The sequence below is a fragment of the Mustela erminea genome, chromosome 14 (assembly GCF_009829155.1).
Source record: "Mustela erminea isolate mMusErm1 chromosome 14, mMusErm1.Pri, whole genome shotgun sequence".
NCBI classification, from domain to species: Eukaryota; Metazoa; Chordata; class Mammalia; order Carnivora; family Mustelidae; genus Mustela; species Mustela erminea.
Window position 1 is genome coordinate 39,705,637 of NC_045627.1, and position 18,016 is coordinate 39,723,652.

Sequence of the window (18,016 nt, forward strand, 5' to 3'; positions counted from 1 at the left end):
TGGCAAAAGTGCGAAGTGTCCCAGCAGAGCCAGGCCAAGCCCACTGGTACAGTCACACACCACCCCTCCCCTCCCCCTAGCCAGCTCGCCCTCCTCCCGCCCGGCTCCCAGAGCTATCACCGCCTCCTCCTGCCCCGAAGTCCGGTCCTCCCCTGCTGGCACTGGAATTCATCTCCCCACTTGAGAATTTTTCCTGAGGCTGAAGCATCTGAAGTTGATCAGCAAACACTGGCCTCTCAGAGTTGAGAAATTTGTGAGGAAGCTGTACTCCCCCACTCTCTAGAGGCAGCCAGAGCTGCCACATATGCCAGATAAGCTGCAGGCAGGATGATCAAAACCAGGTTGTATGGACATCACCCTCAGAGAAAAGTCGGGGCCGAGGGAGGAGCCAAGGCAGGAAGGACCGGCCACACAAACACCCCAGAGCTGTGGTGTGGGCGGAATTCTGCCAGGGCTTCCACAGGGGTGGCTGAGGGCTGAGGGATGTGGCCAAGGAACAGTTCTCCAGCTGGAGGAGCCCCACATCAAGGCTGGTCGTGGTGGTCAAGAGACTAAGGGATTCAGGCTGGAATCTCTTTTGAGAAGGTTCCTGGTTCATTAGCCCAGATGTTTACACTCCTTCAGAACGCAAACCACGTTTCTTCCATCTCTGGAACATTCCCAGGGTGCCCTGCACACAGTCAAATTGGTCAGAGGAAAGAAGCAGAGTAGGAGGGGCCCTTGGGCAAGCTGGCAAGTACATAGCAGTGCAAAGAAAAGGTATTTCTGGGGTGAAGGGGTAAAGGAAGCTTGTAAGTGCTTCACAAAAAAAAAAAAAAAAAAAAGGCTCTAACTTCTAACATCACCCATAAAATGCAGCTCAGGTCCAGCTGTATGGAACCTTTGTCCAGAAGGGAGCTCTTCTGATCTATATCCAAAGACTCTTCAAATAGGCCCAATGCCTGCCCCCCCTGAAGTGGCTGAGACTCACAGTGAACTCAAGGGCCCTTGCCTAACCTGGCATCAGCTTCACTGTAGTACTCTCTGGCCACGATGTCTTCAAACAGCTCCCCGCCAGTCACACTGCAACCAACAGACAGAGAGTGTCAGAGAAGGCAGGTCAGGGGGCCAACCCCAGCATCCAGCAGGCAACAGGTTACACCACGGAATAGCTTTTAAGGAAATCCCAACTCCACATGCATTCCTTCCAAGAGCCCAGAAAGTGTTTGATCCTTCGATGACATGGGGCTTCTCCTTGGGGTAACATGGGCCCTCCCTTCCTCCTGCACATGTCTCTGCCTATAACCCACAGATCAGCTAATACTCAGGCAAAGATGAATATACAAGGATCTAAGAGAAAATTGTCAACCTACTCAGAAAGTCATAGCTTTATTTGAGACCAATATGAATACTAAGATACACAGCTGCCCAAGAAGGACAGACCTACTCCTAAAGCTGAAGAATAATGAGATCAAGGACACAGAGACCCAATCCCGAAAATACTGGAGAGGCATTTTCAGGAGGTGAAGAGCTACTTTTGAGATATTAAACCACAACCAAAGTGGAGGAGAGACCAAGTGGAGTCCAGTTTATGACTAATAAAAGCCACCTTTAATTTCCCAGAATTTTTAAGGTCATGCGAAGAGCTCTATTCTGTTTCTCCACAGAAGACAACACACCAAGAAACAAGAAAAAAAGCATCTGCACGAGGTGTGCTGCTGAACAGAAATGCGAGCGCAATGCCCTCCGGGGTCTTGAGCCCTGGGGAGACCGTGAGGGAGCAACGCAGTCCCCTCCACAGCCTGACCATTACCGGAGGAAGGTCAAAATCAAAGCCTTTCCCTCGGGTAAAGGAGAGGGGCCTTGGCAGAAGCTGAAGACCTAGTTCAGGTCTTTCTCCAAGCCTTCATGGTGAGCCAGCTGGAGGGAAAGGCCCCCCACACCCTCAGAAAGGGGCACTTACAGGTCAAACACGAGGTAGTGAAACCCTTCTTCAGAAATACTGTCATGGAGGCGCACTGCAAGAGAGGAGAGGGGGACAGAGATTAACAGAGAGAAACCTCGGAAACCTACTCCTCTCCTTCTCAGCAACCCCACCCCTGCCCCAGCCTGCCAGCCTCCCTGGATGGTCTTCTGACAGCAGTGAGAAGTGGCAACGTGCCCATCACCACCCCACCCCCAAGGCGAGGTGACATGGCCGCAGAGCAGAGAAACCACCAGACCCCAGGTCCAGTGCTCCGACTGCCACTTTGGACTGCCTCAGACGGAGGCAAGAGAGAGAAGGTTTGTGGCTAAGAAATAAGACAAAACAGAGAAAACCAAGAACCTTCCCAGAGGGGCTAGTCCCGGAGAAGAAGGTCCTGGGACCTGCTGTGTGATGGTGTAATTCGGGACAAGAGTGGGGGTGCCTGAGGGAGGCTGACCATGGAGGGATAGAGGATGGTAAGACGGGAGGGCCCGAGAGCCCTTCCACAGGAATAGATGGCAGACAGGGAATTAAAGGACAGGAAAGAAGCTGGAAAGGTAGCGTCCAGCAGGAAGGCATGGGGAGTGAGGCTAATGGATGGTGAGGGTGGGAGGCAACATGCAGACTAGGCAATGACAACAATCACTGTTTATTCGGTGCTTCTTACATGCCAGGCCTTGGGTTAGGCTCTCTGCAGACACGACTTATTCTACAAGGGTTTACTGAGTGCCTGCTGAGCGTCAGACTCCATGCTAGATGGTGGGACTCGCGAAGGACACAGCGGGTGTCTCTGAGGAGTTTATTTTTCTGGACGACCACCCCGAGAGGAAGAATCCTCCCATTCTACAGAAGAGGACAGTGGAGGCTCAGAGACATCGTATCTTACTGAAGGCCGAAGATGCAATAGGTTAAGATATCAGTCCAGCTCTTTCTGACTCCAAAGATGAGTCTACACCACTGCTCCCTCTAAGAAATGTGGTGAAGCCTGCACAGCCAGGCACCAGAGCAATGGGGCCTGGGAGAGAGACTAACCATGAATGCAGCTGCAGTAGCAGCACGGACAGGTCCGGGAGGCCCCGGCACCGAGCAGACTGGGGCATCTCACCGGCTGCAGGAAAACACTGGCAAGCAGAATCCCTTCCCACTCCCCGCCTCCAGAGCTCCTGGGCGAAAAACCAACCTAATGTCTTCCGAGGTCTCCTCTTCAAGCTTCTGCCCACAAAGCCACCTCAGGCTTAAATGCCAACCCCTGAGCACCATTCTCATTCAAACACAAGGCGATACTGTGGCAAGGCAGTCCCTGTCCCTTCCCTCACCTGAACTCTCCTGAAGGGGAACCTCTATTTGACCTTCACGCCAGCCCTAGGCATTTTCAGGAGCACCTCACAGAGCACTTTAGGAATGGCCTGACATCAAAACGACCCGCAAAGTTCTCAGATACACGGGAGTCACCATGTCTCTTCCTTGGTGGACCCAGGCTGCCAACTGCCCCTCACAACAGGTTCCATTTCTGGTGTCAGACTGTTTCCTCAGGGCTGGGGTGCCTTCCTGCAGCCTCTCCCACCACAGCAAGATCACAAAATACAGGCCCTTGGCCTTTCCTGCAGCTCTGTGGTTCTCAGCCAACAAAAATGAGGACTTGGGCCTGACAGGGCTGGATTGAGGGCCTATTGACTGTTGAATGCTTCCTACTGCCTGCTTTATTTAATCTGATCTGGTCACTCAACTCTGATCTGGTTGCCCCAAATTCCACCCCCAGCTGTGATTTACCAATGGCATCAAGGGCAGGGGGTACTTCAAAAGCCCTCCTCCTCCAACTGTTCTCTCTGATACTTGGGCGAGCAAGTTCATACTTCTCTAGGCCCCCAGATGACAGAAGGAAGCTACAGTCAAGCCCATCCCCCACCCAATCAACCCAGGCATGCTCAAGTGAGCTCCCTCACAGCCTGCCAGCCCCCTCCTCATGTGTGCTTCTCTTGTCTAAGTCGGAGTTGCACACGGGAGTCCTGTTGCAGCTGCTGCTCCCTCGCTTCCAAAAGGACTTTCCATTTAATTAAAAATTTGCTATTAAAAAGCATTAAAGTGTGTAATACAAATAATCCCCTGGAAATCAGCTGTCCCAGAAGCTAAAGACCAGCTTCATTAGGGAGGTGACTAACAGTAACAGGACGGCAAGCTAACAGTACAGCAGGTACGATGCTAACAACCACTCCCAGGGGAATCCTGCTCCCTGGCCCTGCCTCTCCCTGCCCCCCGGCCCCCAGGTCTGCCCCCCTCATCCTGCACAGCGGGGCTGATAGTGCTGCAAAAAGTCCAGGTGCCCAGGCCTATGCCAAGGCAGGGAGGCACGGGCATGTGCCCTTCTCCAGGAAGGCCACACACAGAGCTCAGGTGGGAGGAAGCAAGGCAGGGGAATCAGAAGAGAAGAGCAGCAGCAGCAGGTTAATCCTTCCAGGACACCCAGCCCAGAGAATGGCTTTGATGTGTGCCCCAGAGCAAGGTACCACTGAGACAAGAAGGGACAGGTGCAAAAGGCCTCATAGCTGAACAAGATACTATCTTTTTTTTTTTTTTTTCCATTTGTAAAGAAAATTTAAGAGAACTGAGAACAAGAGAAAAAACTTGACTGTGCCACTCTAAGTGCCTACCCAGCAGCATCTTGATAATAACAACCCAAGTGATCGCTACTATTGTTTCTAGGTGCTAGACATTGTGCCAAGTGCTTTACCTACATTATGTTTCTAAGCTCTCACATCACCTCTGTTACCCCCATCTGACAGGAGAAAAGACTGAGGCCCCGAAAGGAACTCATCCCAGGTCATCCCATGTGGCGGAACTGAGACTTGAAGTCAAAACAAACTACCATCAAGATCCTTAACACTGTGGAATTGCCTACAAGGGAGACCCTTTCTCTGTCCTCTTGGGCAGAGGAACTCCAACCTGTCCCCAGTAGCTCTGGCCGCTCTGATCTGCTCGACAGTGTCCATGAGGTGCCTTTCTGGAAGCAGGCATGGCTGCACATGCCACGGACTCGGCTGTGAGGAAGAGAAACCTGGCCCCGCTGCCACGGAGCTTCCGGGTCAATGGGGAAGACGGTCGTGAAACCAGCACTTACACAAAGATGTCACTACGCCCTACTGCAGAAAGGGCTACAAAGTAGAAGTAAAGGATGCTATGGAGGTGTCGGAAAAAAAAATCTGACACCCAGTCCATTCCACAGTGATTAGATAGCTTGAAGGCCAAGGAGGGCCAGACCACCTCCTCAGACAGAAAGACCTGGAAAAGGATTAAAAAGCATCTACTGCACTTCAGCAATAAAACTAGCCATTTTTCTTTAAAAACTGTGGAGAGAAAAATAGTCCAAACACCTAAATACCTTAACTTAACGTTTCATACCTTCAAGGACTAACAACGCCATAACCCACATGCTGTGGCTATTTCCGGTTCTAGAAACCACCCAGCAATATGCCACATTTTAACTAGCAAATCTTGGCTCAAAAAGCTCTGAGAAAGTGTCAGTGTTAAAAGTGTCTGCAGCAAGAGCACAGTGGAAAGGAGGTCCTGCTTCCCGGGGGGCTGGCGGGGAACCGAGGCTGCCCCCCAGGAGCAGGTGGGCAGGACTGCCTGAGGCACAGATCTAGGAGGGCCTGGTCAGGTACCCCATCTTCTTCTTCTTTGCCCCTGCTTTTGCTCCACTTACTGTTAGCTGAATGGGCTCTAGGTCCGAGGTAAATGGCAGCCTGGCGTAAATACCCTGTGAACTGAGCCGGGGCGCTGAGGAGCTTCCAGGAGCTGCGGTCCTGCTTTTCATCGCCTCCGTTCTTTCCAAGCCGAGGCTTCCTTTGCCCGCTGAACCCTCAAACTCGACGAAGAGGCTAAATATTCTGAGGGAGGTCACAGCTACAGACCAGCCAATCCCACATGCAAACCTGGACAACAGGATGGCAAAGCCACAGACACACGGCCCGCACGCCAGCAGCGGGAGCATGCCCTGGAGACCACACTCCGGAGGATGCTCAGGTCCTCCCCAGACCTATGTAATCAGAACCGGAGCTTCACACGATCCCTTGGTGGTGTCTGAGCACATGAAAGTCTCAGTAGTGCTGCTCTAAATCATCACGCCAGACTGGGATTGAACCTGCTGGGGCAACTCAGCACGAAGGAAGACAGAGTCTATTCATTAGAGGAATTTAAAGCAGGGAGGCAAGCAGATCACAGGTAGAACACGCTCCATTCAGACTGGGGACAGGACGACTGCCGGCTCCTCCTCTCCACTCCACACCTCTGGCCACCTTTCCCAAGTTGTTTGAGGTTCTGCAGCACGCCTCCTAACTGAAAAGCTTTTGTTTTTTTTCCATCAATAAACTATTTTTTTGAGCAGTTTAGGGTTCACGGCAAAACTGAGTAGGAAGTCCGAAAAACATCCACATACAACTTGCCGCCCCCTCCCCACGCACGGCCTCCCTACCACCAGCACGCCCACCAGACCAGCACGTTTGTTACAATCAATGAACCTACACTACACATCGCTGTCACCCAGACTCTGCAGTTTACGTGAGCGTTTGCTCTTCCAGCAGCTTTTTAACTTCTGGGATAGAATATCGATTAGGGAAGAAAACTGGGGATGCCTGGCTCCTTGCACCAAATATCCTCCTGAGTTCAAGTGCCTTTGAATCTGACTGTAGCCAGAAGGGGACCGTGTGCTCTCTTTCTGAGCTTCCTCAACTCTGCGCCCCTTGTGGGATGGTCCACTTGTATCCCTGCAGGATGGAGTTAAAGAGGCTGGCGACAAAAGGGCCACAGCTCTGAGGGACAGGGCAGCGAAGAGAGTGGAAGAATAGTGAATTAGGGCACAGAACGGCCTCCTCTCTGCCACAAGCCAGATCGGGAGCCATAGCAACCTCAGCCTCCCGGATCCAGCGCCCCACCACATCTCCAGGAGCCCCGGTTCCCACCGGAAGCCATAGAGCCTGGCCGGCCAGCTCTCCCAGGACACAGTCCTGACTCCCCCTTCGCTCTCACTGCTCTTGACCCCAGAATAAGGCCTCAGACCGCCATCCCTCAGGATCTGGGAGCAGCTGTGAAATGAAGCACAGCTCTAGGCAATCAGATGCTGATGAAGGGAGTGTGCCTGGCCTGGCTTGGATCTCTCGGGCTCCCTAACAGGGCAGATGGCTGGGGTCGACAGTCCCCCAACGGCTAGGTCCCTGGGTCCAGCCAGGGGCAGGTGATACAAAGGAAAGAGGTACCAAACCAACTGAGGTCTAAAAGGTCAAAAGTATGTATTTAATTTCTAGAAAGGCATAGTAAGAAGGGTACGACTGTTTTCACCTGGAATCCCATTTTTGTCCTTCTCGGTCCCTTCTCCACCGTCTTCACCTTACCCCATTCCTTCTAGGGATGCCTCTAGTCACCCATATGTTCCTTCTTCCTGTTCTGAAACTTCCAGGTTAGAGGTCACAAGCTCAAAAGCCTCCAGGTAGGCAGTGCAAATGTGAGGTAACGGGGAGTTAGCGAAGGACGGTTGCCCGGCAGACTACGGGGACAGCCGCTGCCCAGCCTGAGCCGATTATGGCGGCACAGAGAGGCAGGCTCAGCAGAGCCCTGATGTCTGATTCGCAAGACTGGGAAACAGAATTTTTTTTCCCCAAAATGCGAAATCTCATTTTTAAATACTGGCAAATAATAAAATATTTTTAGACCGCTGAGCCGGCCAAACAAAACACACCCAAATTTGCGACTGCTGCTCTAGGCATTCCTCTCATTGTCTCTCTCCTACCGAAGGTGACATGTTGGTCCCCATCGTGCTATTTGCAGGTGAGCGTCTGACTTCGGAGCTCACCCAGGGAGCTCCAGTAGTTCTCAGCCCGGGGCCCGCTGGCTGAGTGGTGTTGGCTCAGTGGGACACACCGCACCAGCAGAGCTGAGCCCTGGCTATGCCAGTCTGCTTCGGGTGTAATCCAAGCTGCTACCTGCGATCTGTAAAGCCCTGCATGGTTGGCATTCTGGTACTTCAGAGCTGCTCCTCTCCCCTTGGGCTGGAGTACGACCTCAGCTCTCCCACGTAAGAGCTCATGTTAAGCTTCCCAGCCTGAGGTCTGGGAGACCAGAGGCTGGGCAGCTCCGGAGGAAGCATGGAGCTTCAGCAAGTCACCTCCCAGCCCTGGCCTCCAGCAGAGCAAAGCAGGCGGCCTCCGGGGCACTGTGGGAGCCCCGATATTTAGGCCATGCCTGAGGAGCAAGGAACACGTGTTGTTCTTTGTGATGACTCAGGGCTTTCAGGGAGAAACCTAGGAGATGCTCCCTGCCCTGCCTCAAGTCAAGACTGGGGTTTCTGCTCAGACACTGCAGCCAGCCCGGTTTCTGTCCCCACTGCAAGAAGCACCAAATCAGGGCCAACGCTTTTGGCAAAGACTATTTCAGCTGAACAATGTAAAACTGAGCCGGAGTGGGTTGTGGCAGGCAAGCCTCCTCAGGCTTTAGAACAACCAACAATGTGCTCTTGTCCCCCAAGTCAGGGTGGGAGCAGGGAGAAATCCTCTTAATTTTTCCTCCTTCCCCATGAGAGTGGCTCCTGCCATCCCTTCTCCAGAGAAGCCAGGCGGGTGGGCAGCTTGCTTTCCTGGCTCTGGGGGAATACAAACGGGAGCACCATGGAAACCCCCAGAGTGTGCACGACACCGTAACAGGAACAAAACTCTTTCAAGTCCAGAAACAAAATCCGGACCCTTTTATGATGGCTGTGGAAGGCCCCTGGTGAGAGACGCTGGCAGGCTACTAGCCCGGAGCCTCACACGCTGTGGACCCTGGACCTCAGCCCAAAGACAGAAGGAGAAGGGGAAGAAAGGGAGTCTGAAACCTATTGCAGCACCTCCCATCCTGAATGGCACTGGCGGGATGGAGACCCTCAGGTGTCTAGAGCAGAAGGCTCCAGAATTCTGAGCAAGACACAACTGCTATCCCACTTGGACAAAAAAAGTTATACCAGGCAAAGGTCCAGGGTCAGAACTGGTTTCAGACACCAAAGCAGTGGATCTCTGTTCTCGCTACCTTCTACCAGATGCCCAAGAAATACCCCAAGCGAAAGTGCTTACCAATGTTTGGATGTTTCAAAAGTCGGCATATCCGGGCCTCACGTTCTAGTTTCTGGTGATCTAAAAGCAGAAGAGAGAAGACAAAACCCATCAGCCATCTGTTCTATTTGTGGCCACCTGGTTATTCATAGTCCTTCAGTTATTAGGCACCAACTATGCACTTTTCACTAATTTGCCAAATTAATGGAGCAAGTCATGGCAATCCCAGAGACAGGTATTATGACTTTTTTCAAATGAGGATATGCCCTAGGAAAGTCCCTCAAGTTAGTGAGAGGCAGAGTCAGAACTTGAATCTAGGTCTTCCACTATAACTCCGGTACCCTTTTCACTACAGCAGGGATTTCATTGGGCCAGGGCGTCCAGAATCTCCTTCTTGATAGAGGTGCTACTAATAACTAAATTTTACTGAGCACCCAACTACATGAGCAGGCACTGTGCTAGGAATTGGTGCAAATATCCTCTGACTTGGTCTTCAGAGTATCCCTGAAACATAATGAGGCTGACAACCAAGATAATGATGAGGATGCTAATGATTTGACAAAATGATAAGCAGAGCTAACATTTCTCGAGAGCTTACTTCTATACCAGGGAAAAACATCTTTTAATTTATTCTCGTAATCACTCTACGAGGCTGGTGCTATTATGATGCCCACTTTACGGTCATCCTGCTTCTCCCCAGGATCCTGCTGGCCACAGCCTGCTGTGAGTGCTCGCCTCTTGGCACTCAGGCACGGGGGTTACTCTGTTCGGGTGAAAGGACCAGAATCCAGGAGTCCCCCGGTGCAAACAAGGTGCCTTGGTCAATTCCTTCCACAGGAAGGCAGAGCTCCAGGAAGCAGGAAGAGAGGACACCACTACTGAAAGCAGCGCGGCCTAGCAGCCCTTCCCCTTCCACCTGCTGGAATCCTGCCCAACAGTCCCCTCCTTCACAAAGTCTTCCCTGTTCCGGCCGGCAGGTGTGACCTCTCCTCGCTCTCGAGCATCCCCCCATCCTCCACCACATGTCTTCGAATTGTCACATCATACAGTATGTCCAGTATCTTTTGGTCACAAGCTCTTCAAAGGGTGGGACCTTTCAGAGTGCTGCTTCCTAGAGGTCTTGCCACAACAGGGGCTTTGTATTGGACTATCCATAACACCAATCGTACTAACAAGCGTTGTTTACTGAGGATTCACTACATGCCAGGCAGAAGCATGGGTGATCTTACTTGATCATCCTCACCGAGACCCTGTGAAGTAAAGGATCCAATGAACTCCATTACACAGCAAATGAGGAAACTGAGGCTTAACAAGTTGAAGTAACCCATCCAAGGTCCCAGGCAGTGGATGCAGGCAGTCTGAGCCTGGAGCCCTTTCTCCATCACTGTGCTAGGATGACAGGACAGAGTGAGAGCAACTGGTAATGACTCTGGGTTTTGGGAGGCATTTCTCCAGGTCTAGGCAAGTGCCTTCATATCCACACCTGCCAGGCACTTCCGGCCTCCCATAGTAGGGGTTCTTTCCACCCTACCTCCAGCTCAACAGCAAAGAGCCTCTGCAGAGCTCCCCATGACCCCCACAACCATCCTACCAGGTAGGCGCCATGACGGTCATCATTTCACACATAAGAAAACTGAAGCCCACAGAAGTTAAATAACTCGCTTGAGGCCCTACAGCGGGGAATGGCAAGAACTGGGATTCAAACCCAGGCCTGGCAAAATAATGTAGTCTGAGATAATGCAGGGATTACAGACCAAAAGGAATTCATACTTGTTGTTTCACCAGACACCCCCAGTTTTGTCCTAAACTTTCCCTCTAGCAATAGCTCTGCTTTGTGGAAGAAGGAGGTGGGGACAGGCAGAGATTAGTTCCTGCTGCCCAGCTAATCCGTCCCAGCTGCCCAAAGATCTGGGTCAGGCCCTCCTTTCCATCCTCAGGTTTGGCATTACCACTAACCAGGATGCAGCCAGAGAACCACAGGTAGACCCCACATTCCCATACCACCTGGGATCCATCGTTCCTGGGGATCTTCAGACCCTGGGGTTGAAGAAGTAGGGCTAACCCTGCCCAGTGGCAGAGGTTTTGCTTCTTCCAGCTCTGGCTGGGAAGATGTCAAGGTTACCCACCTTCCTCCCAGCTCTTGGACCTGGGATGGAAGTACCAAGCTAGGGAGCCCCAAAGCTTCCACCCTCTGACCACTCACCTCACCGCCCTCTGACCCAAAACTCTTGGGCTTAGCTGCCCAGGCAGTTGCAGGAGAACAGTATCTTGCAATGCGGAGGTGGCTGCTGAGGGGAAGGCCTGGAAGATTAATGTTTATCTCCTCCCTTAAGTCTCTTACTGGCTAATGGTTGCAGGCCCATAAGAGCAACAGCACTAAAAATAAGGGTGCTCCTGCTTCACCAGTGACTCAGAGCCGGGAGAGGAGAGACACAGGCTCATACTTCGAGCTCCTCGAAGGAGCTGCCCAGTGCCCAGAGGGTCCTTGTCAGCCACTTATTTCAACCCTGTCTCCAAGGAGCCGAGTCCCCATGTCTTCTCTGAATCCCAGGCTGCTCCTGGTCTTGGCGCCAGTCCTTAGCATGTACTCCGTCCATGAACACACAGTTTTGGAGTCAGACAGCCCCAGGGTGAGTCTGAGCATGTCTATGACAGGTGAGTTATTAAAGCCATCTGACCCTCCTTCATTCTTTCAAAAAACACTGTTCTAAATGCTATGGCTACAGCACTGAACAAAACAAGACAAAAATCCCTGCCTTCATGGAGGTGATATTCCAGCAGGGCTGGGTTGGGGGAGGGACAGACGAGAAGAAGGGGATGGGACATGAAATGCTGTGGCAAGTGCAATGTGGGAAAATAAAGCAGGGAAGAGGCATGGCACACGTTTAAATAGGACGGTCATGGAAAGCTTCAGCAAGGAATGACGTTTGATTGGGACCTGAAGGAGGTGACAAAAGGAGCCACGTATCTTGGGAAAGAGTTTCCTCGCTTTGAAAACGGAGGCGGTGTTCTCTGCAGATTAAATGCGGTAATTGGGTAAATGCTCAGTGCAGTGCCTGGCACCCAGGGAAAATCTGAGCCGTGGCTATTGCCAGAGACACACAGTGAGTCGGACCGAGCCTCCCGCAGCCTGGGCGGCCGGAGTCCCCAGCACACGAGCAGAGCCTTCTGCCTTGGCTCGCTGCAGCCATCCCGAGTGGGGAGATATTCCTGCCTGTTTTGGTTGGGGTCCACCTTGGAGAAAGGTTAGCAACGGGGGCTTCTCGAGAGAGGACAGCTTGGAAGTGCCACTGCCTGCAGGATCCCTCCTCTTCCTCAGCCTCACGCCTGGTGGCTGTGGCATCCTGTCTTCCAGAAGCTCTGGTCAACGAGCCATGTGGTTTCTGCCTACCATCCTCTCCTTGCGTCCTTATACTGTGCCCCAGGCTCCCTGCTGTCTTCTCCAGCCCCTTTCCCCCGCATACCTCCTGTCCTGGAGTCCCCTCCAGGACTGGGCCGTCTGGGAAAAAAAGCAGAGGGCTCCACCCCAGCAGCAGAGTGGTATTTCAGGAACAAATATGGTTTGTAGAGTATCTTTCCCAATGGCAAGGGCTGTCCCAGCTAAAGCACAGCATCACAGCTCCAAAAAGGGTGAAGCCACTGAACTGAGTCAGTCCACAGTGGCCTCGCTAGGGTTTGTCTGGGTATCCTGAGGGGATAACACATGAGCTGGTGCTTTTGTCCCAAAGATGGCCTTCTCTCTCAAGACACCCCTTTTTCCACAGACCCCAGAGCTCGCTCTTCCTAGGCCTTCCACGGCTGATCCTCTTCCCACCCACCTTTCAGCTGGGCTATTCCCCGCCCCCTCACGTGGCCCAGCCCCCCTTTCCTGTTTGACAAGAGCCACTTCCCGCTTTTGCACAGGGCCACTTCCTGCCTGCCTGTGTGCTACTGCCATGGAGAGACCCACCCCTGCCGACCTTCAGCCCAGCTCCAACCACATCTCTCTGCAAGGTTTTCCCCCTCAATAGCAGAGGTAGCAACAGGAGCAGAAAGCAGAAGTGGCCGTTATCAGGGACCTGCTCAGGCCTTCCCCAACAACCCACCCAGCGTAGAGCCTGGCCCAAGAAACAAGCATCCCTGGAGGCCTTGCCTCTCTTGCCTTTGGTCCCAGCACTTTGAGCCTTGGTCCAAGCCAAGTACCCATCACAGGAAGAGCGGCAAGGAGTGACCAGGTAGTTGGTACCAAGGGAGGCAGAAGAGGAAGCAGTGAGGAGATGGCATGTGGCAAAGGGGAGGCAGGGTTCTAGAACCACCTCTCCCCTAAATCCAAACCAGAAGCCTACTCCAGATGTATTTGCCTTTCCCCCAACAGGACAGGGGGCCAGGGAAGGCAGGCTATTGATCTCCATGGCCCTGCAGGGACATGACTGCTTTAGTGACATTTCTCTGAAACCATAAATGTCAGCACTAGCTTCACCTAAGAGCCTCCTGCCACCCAAACACAGCACCCTCTGTGATGGGAAAGAACACACAACCCTATGCCGGCTATGAGGACCCTCCCCAAGTTCCAATCCCAATGACACCTTGACTTTTCAAAGAGTATTTCAAGGGTCTGTGCCTGTGATCCCGATCAATGATGAGAAGATTCCTACAGCTTCCTACGGCCCAATTTCAGATGCCCCACGAGGAGCGTCTCGTCTTGCTGCCCTCCGGAGTGCCCTCCTCCTCCTTCCCAAGTGGCAGAGGCCTCCGTCTGGCCCCCGGGGCCTCACTCTCAGGAGAAGGAACGAGGGCACCATAGGGATTTGGTGTTGTAGTGTACATTTCCAGCTGCTTATAAACAGCCCCTGGCCTTGGGCACGGACCAGTGGGAATCCCAGGCCACCATCCCACTGACCTCATCTTGATGCTGCGATGCCACATCCCTTCCTCTTTGAGTCTCACTCCAAAGGTGCAAAGAGTCTCCAATTAAGAGCAAAGTCCACCCACCATGTCCGCGCCAGGGTCACGGCTTGGAATTCTTTTCACACTCACACACCCGGGACCAGCCGCGTGCTGTGAGGACAGTGGGACGGGGCCCAAAACGAGCTCGCATGAACCCCTAAGGCTCTGTCTCTGAAGCTGGCACCCTCCCTTTCTCCTCAGTCCTCATTCAAGCAACTTTCACCAGGTGACACGAGACCCAAGCCCCACTGTGGCCTCTGTCTCTTAAGAGAAGCTTTAACTAAGAAGGGAGAGGAGAGAGGCAGCTAAGAAGTGCCCCACAGTGAAAGTCTCCCAAACCAGCCTGGATGGAGAAAATCCCTGTGGGGTCACTTGCAAGCTCCAAGAAGGCAAAGTTCTGCCTCTGGATACTCTGGATTCTCTCTGGGCCAGAAGAGGGTCAGCAGCTTGGTTCTCCATGCCCACGGCAGGGATCTGGGTGCCTGCAGCCTTTGCCCACTGTTTTGGTGACATTTCCTTCATGGTAACCAGCCCCAAGTAAAACATCCCAGGAAGCAGCCCCTAAAAATAGCTCCTCCCAGGGCAGCAGCAAGCGGGGGGGAGGGGAAAGAGGGAGGAGAAAAGAGGGGAGCAGATGGGAAGCTGCTGCTGCTGTTGCTGATAGGACCCAGGAAGTAGAGATGGTGTGTGTGTGGGGGGGGGGGAGAGGCTGCAAATATCCCCACCACAGAGGGGTCTACACCCAGAGATGTGGGTACAGATGAGAGCAGGGCCTCAGCCAGCAAAAGAGATGGATTTGCTCCACCAGGCTTCAGCACTCTAGGCCTAGCTGGAGGTGTGGGGATGAGAGAGCAGCATGTATCACAGGAACAAAATGCCCAGAATCTGTGTTTTCAAGGGAGGAGCCACGGACGGGGTAGGTGAAGACCATACTGCTGGAGGATGCCGGGGTCTGAGCACTGGCAAAATCACTGGCATACCTATAGCTCAAAGTAAACAGACCAATCGTTTGTGCCTTGGTTTCCCCACTGGCCCTGGGGCAGATCCTTCTGGCCACGGGCAGATGACAAAAGGCCTCTGCCGAGAGGCACTCAAGAGGTGCAAAGTGCCCATCTCTTCCTGTCATCACCCTTTTCGCACCCATGGGATCAGGGCCCTGTTGGCCTGCTAAGGCTGTCCAGAGAGCAAGCACAGAGCTGGGGGCAGGAGTCTGTCCTACCCACTCCTCCCCTTCCCTGTCTCCAGCCTCAGCAGAGAATGGGGTCAGCCACTCACCTCTAGGGTTTCAGCAGAGCCTCGAAGCTTAGAGCACAGCTTCTGACAAGAGACCAGGGCAAGCAGCCAGGAGAGAGCAAGGATGGGGCCACCTTCCAACCGCCATCCCCACTCCATGAAACCAGTACCCAAAGTCGCTCTGGGAAGGTGGGTGGAATGGCAGGGTGACAGGCCAGTGTTGTACGAACTAAGTCACATCGCTCACAGCGTGACTGAATGACAAGACCAACCCAGAAGAAGCCTTTGGCACAGAGAAGGGGCCTTCAGGCTGCTTTCTCATCCTCTTAGGGGGATAAGTCAGTGGAAGTTCAGTCATTTATATACAGGATGCCCATTTCTCTGTCAACAGAAACTGACTGGCCTGTTATCCTCAGGAGGAAAGCACAGTTTTGCATACAGCCTCCTTAAATGCTTCCTCAAGTAGCAGAGTCCCAGCGTTCCAGCGCTGCACAGATTGCTCTTCCCTCCCCCCCCAACCCTGCCACCCCAGCCCTGCACTGCTGCTTCACCCTCCCCTCCCAGCCTCCCCTCGCTTCACCCAGATCCTTAACAGGAAAGTCTCACTTGGAGATACCACAGGGGACACAAATGTCATGGGGGCTACTCAGGCCAGCACTAAGGGGGTGGGGACTTACAGCTGGCACCACCCAGGGGGATCTGATTTCAGTCCCTAGGGCCAGCTGGACCCAGAAAGGGACAGCCTTTGCCCTTCTGGTGGCCAACATGCCACAACCTTAGCCACTCAGCCTGCTACAGCCTTGGACACAGGCTGACACCCCAGTCTGGGGGCTCAGAAGAAGGCCCCTAATCTCAGAAAAACCCATGGGCACAGATGGCCACATACTGGCAGAGATGCCACCTGGAGAAGGCTGGGCCAAGGTTTGTCTGGGAAATCTCAGAGAACATGACAAGAGCGACTGGTGGTGTGTTTGCTGATTTCAGATGGCATTTCCTAAAGCGTGGCTGGGGGACCCCGTGTATGAAATTCACTAGGGCCCTTGTTTAAAGTGTAGATTCTAGGGTCCAACCCCAGGCCCCTGTGGACAGAACCCAGGAATCTGTATTTTTTAACCAGTACTCAGGTGATCCTTATGCACACTAAAATTGAAAATCGCTGCTGAGAGGAAGTCCCAACATTGCCCTATAAGGTCATTACTGACAGGGAGGAAAGAATCACAAGCTACACTGTGTTCCTACGTCTCCCACCCACCATATATGCCCCAAGCACAGGTCTTTAACCTCATGTGTCCTATCCAATAGCCATGTCACGCCTATGCCAGGTTCCACGAATCAGAAAGGGAGGAACCCAAGCCAGCACCAGGGTGTAAGCGTTCCTAAAACTAGGCTCTGAGTTTCATGAGAGCCAAAGCCAAGAAGTAACCATGACTAGTTACATAGTGTTCTGAATCCATCCATTCGACATGTATAGGCTAGGTATGTGTCAGGTACTTGGCTGGGTACTGCCCACACCAAGGTAAAGAAACAGACATGGTCCCAACCCTTTACCTCCCCGGTCCTCAGGAAGAGGAAAGCTTTTGCTTACATTTAGCCTCTACAGAAACTTCTTCACATGGCGTATACAGATTAAATAAATAAACACAGCAAGTGCTATAACAGATTTCAAAATACTGTTTCTGATAGCACCTCTTAGTAAGGCCAAGTATCCACAGTAGTAACAGCAACTGGACTCCAGATAAATGGTCCAAATACAGAGGTTCCTTATGATGCTAACTGTTCCAAAGATAAACCCTAAGCTACGGAAGGAGAAAGGACCATTTGCCCTTCAACTATAGCAATATGGGGAAACGCTTTGGATGTAAGCAAGAGAGCAGGATATAAAATGTTATGCTCCACGAGGTGAAAATCTATATGCATATGAATAAAGATAAGAAGGGAATCTGAAGATTTAAAAATAAAAAAAGACATAAGGGCTCAGGCTCCTTGGGGGGATGCTCTTAAATCTTAAAATAACGACTTATCATTGCCATCACCTGGCCCACTAGCTCCTGCATCCAAGCCTATTTTAAATGCCTCCTTCAGCCTAGTGGAGAGCTAAGCTTGGAACCGCGGGCTCCCTTAAGAGGCCCAGCTCCACACCTATCACTGTTCCAAGCAGAGGGAGTGACGTTATTTGACTTTCAGTGACTTTACATAGACAGGCCTGCAGACAGAAATGGTGCTCGATGCCCAGCCACACGAACTCCCTACCTTGTAACACAGCTACGAACGTGGACCTCTGAGGCCACAAGAAACAATGGAGCCAAAGAAGGATTCCCACCCAGATCCAAACTCCCCGGTAAGACCTGGTGATGTCTCCCCATGCCTCCTGAGCACTTTGCCGAGGATGCCAAGGAGAAGCAGCTTGGTACCCTTTTCTTTCCCTTCGTATTCGCAGCACAGAAAATCACAAACAAGAAAGAAAAAAAGGCAGAAAGACTCAGCAAACAGAGCGAACCCCTTCAGACCCCCAAGGATGACTGGCAGGACCACCACGTTCCCAGACACAGAAATCCAACACCTGCGGAGCTCTAGACAGACAGACAACGAAGAGTGAAACCCAGCCCTAGCTGCTGCACCTTTATAAAATATACAGCGTAAACTGAGAGGCTGCAGGGAAGCCATGGGCCCTCACTCCCTAACCCCGTGGGCAGCCTAGTGGGCACCCTGGCCCAACTCTCCAGGAGCTCACATCCCCTGGGCCCACACCTACGGCACAGCCCCCAGCTTGGTCCCTCCATCTCCAAGACAACACCCTCCCACTCTCCCACCTCCAAACAGTATTGGCACTGACAGATTC

At 52.6% G+C, this 18,016-nt stretch overlaps 1 protein-coding gene across 41 annotated transcripts in view; it reads right to left on the reverse strand.

Moving 5' to 3' along the window:
- Positions 1-18,016, reverse strand: part of CAMK2G (calcium/calmodulin dependent protein kinase II gamma) — a 53,554-nt gene that overhangs the window by 31,841 nt on the left and 3,697 nt on the right. For 40 of the 41 annotated variants that reach the window (XM_032313221.1, XM_032313211.1, XM_032313215.1 and 37 more), the window contains exons 3-5: positions 9,040-9,099; positions 1,943-1,997; positions 997-1,062 (exon numbers count right to left, since the gene is read on the reverse strand). In XM_032313221.1, coding sequence (XP_032169112.1) covers positions 997-1,062; positions 1,943-1,997; positions 9,040-9,099 — 181 coding nt within the window. The remainder of the gene's footprint in view (positions 1-996; positions 1,063-1,942; positions 1,998-9,039; positions 9,100-18,016) is intronic. The other variant, XM_032313235.1, reaches the window with a different exon arrangement.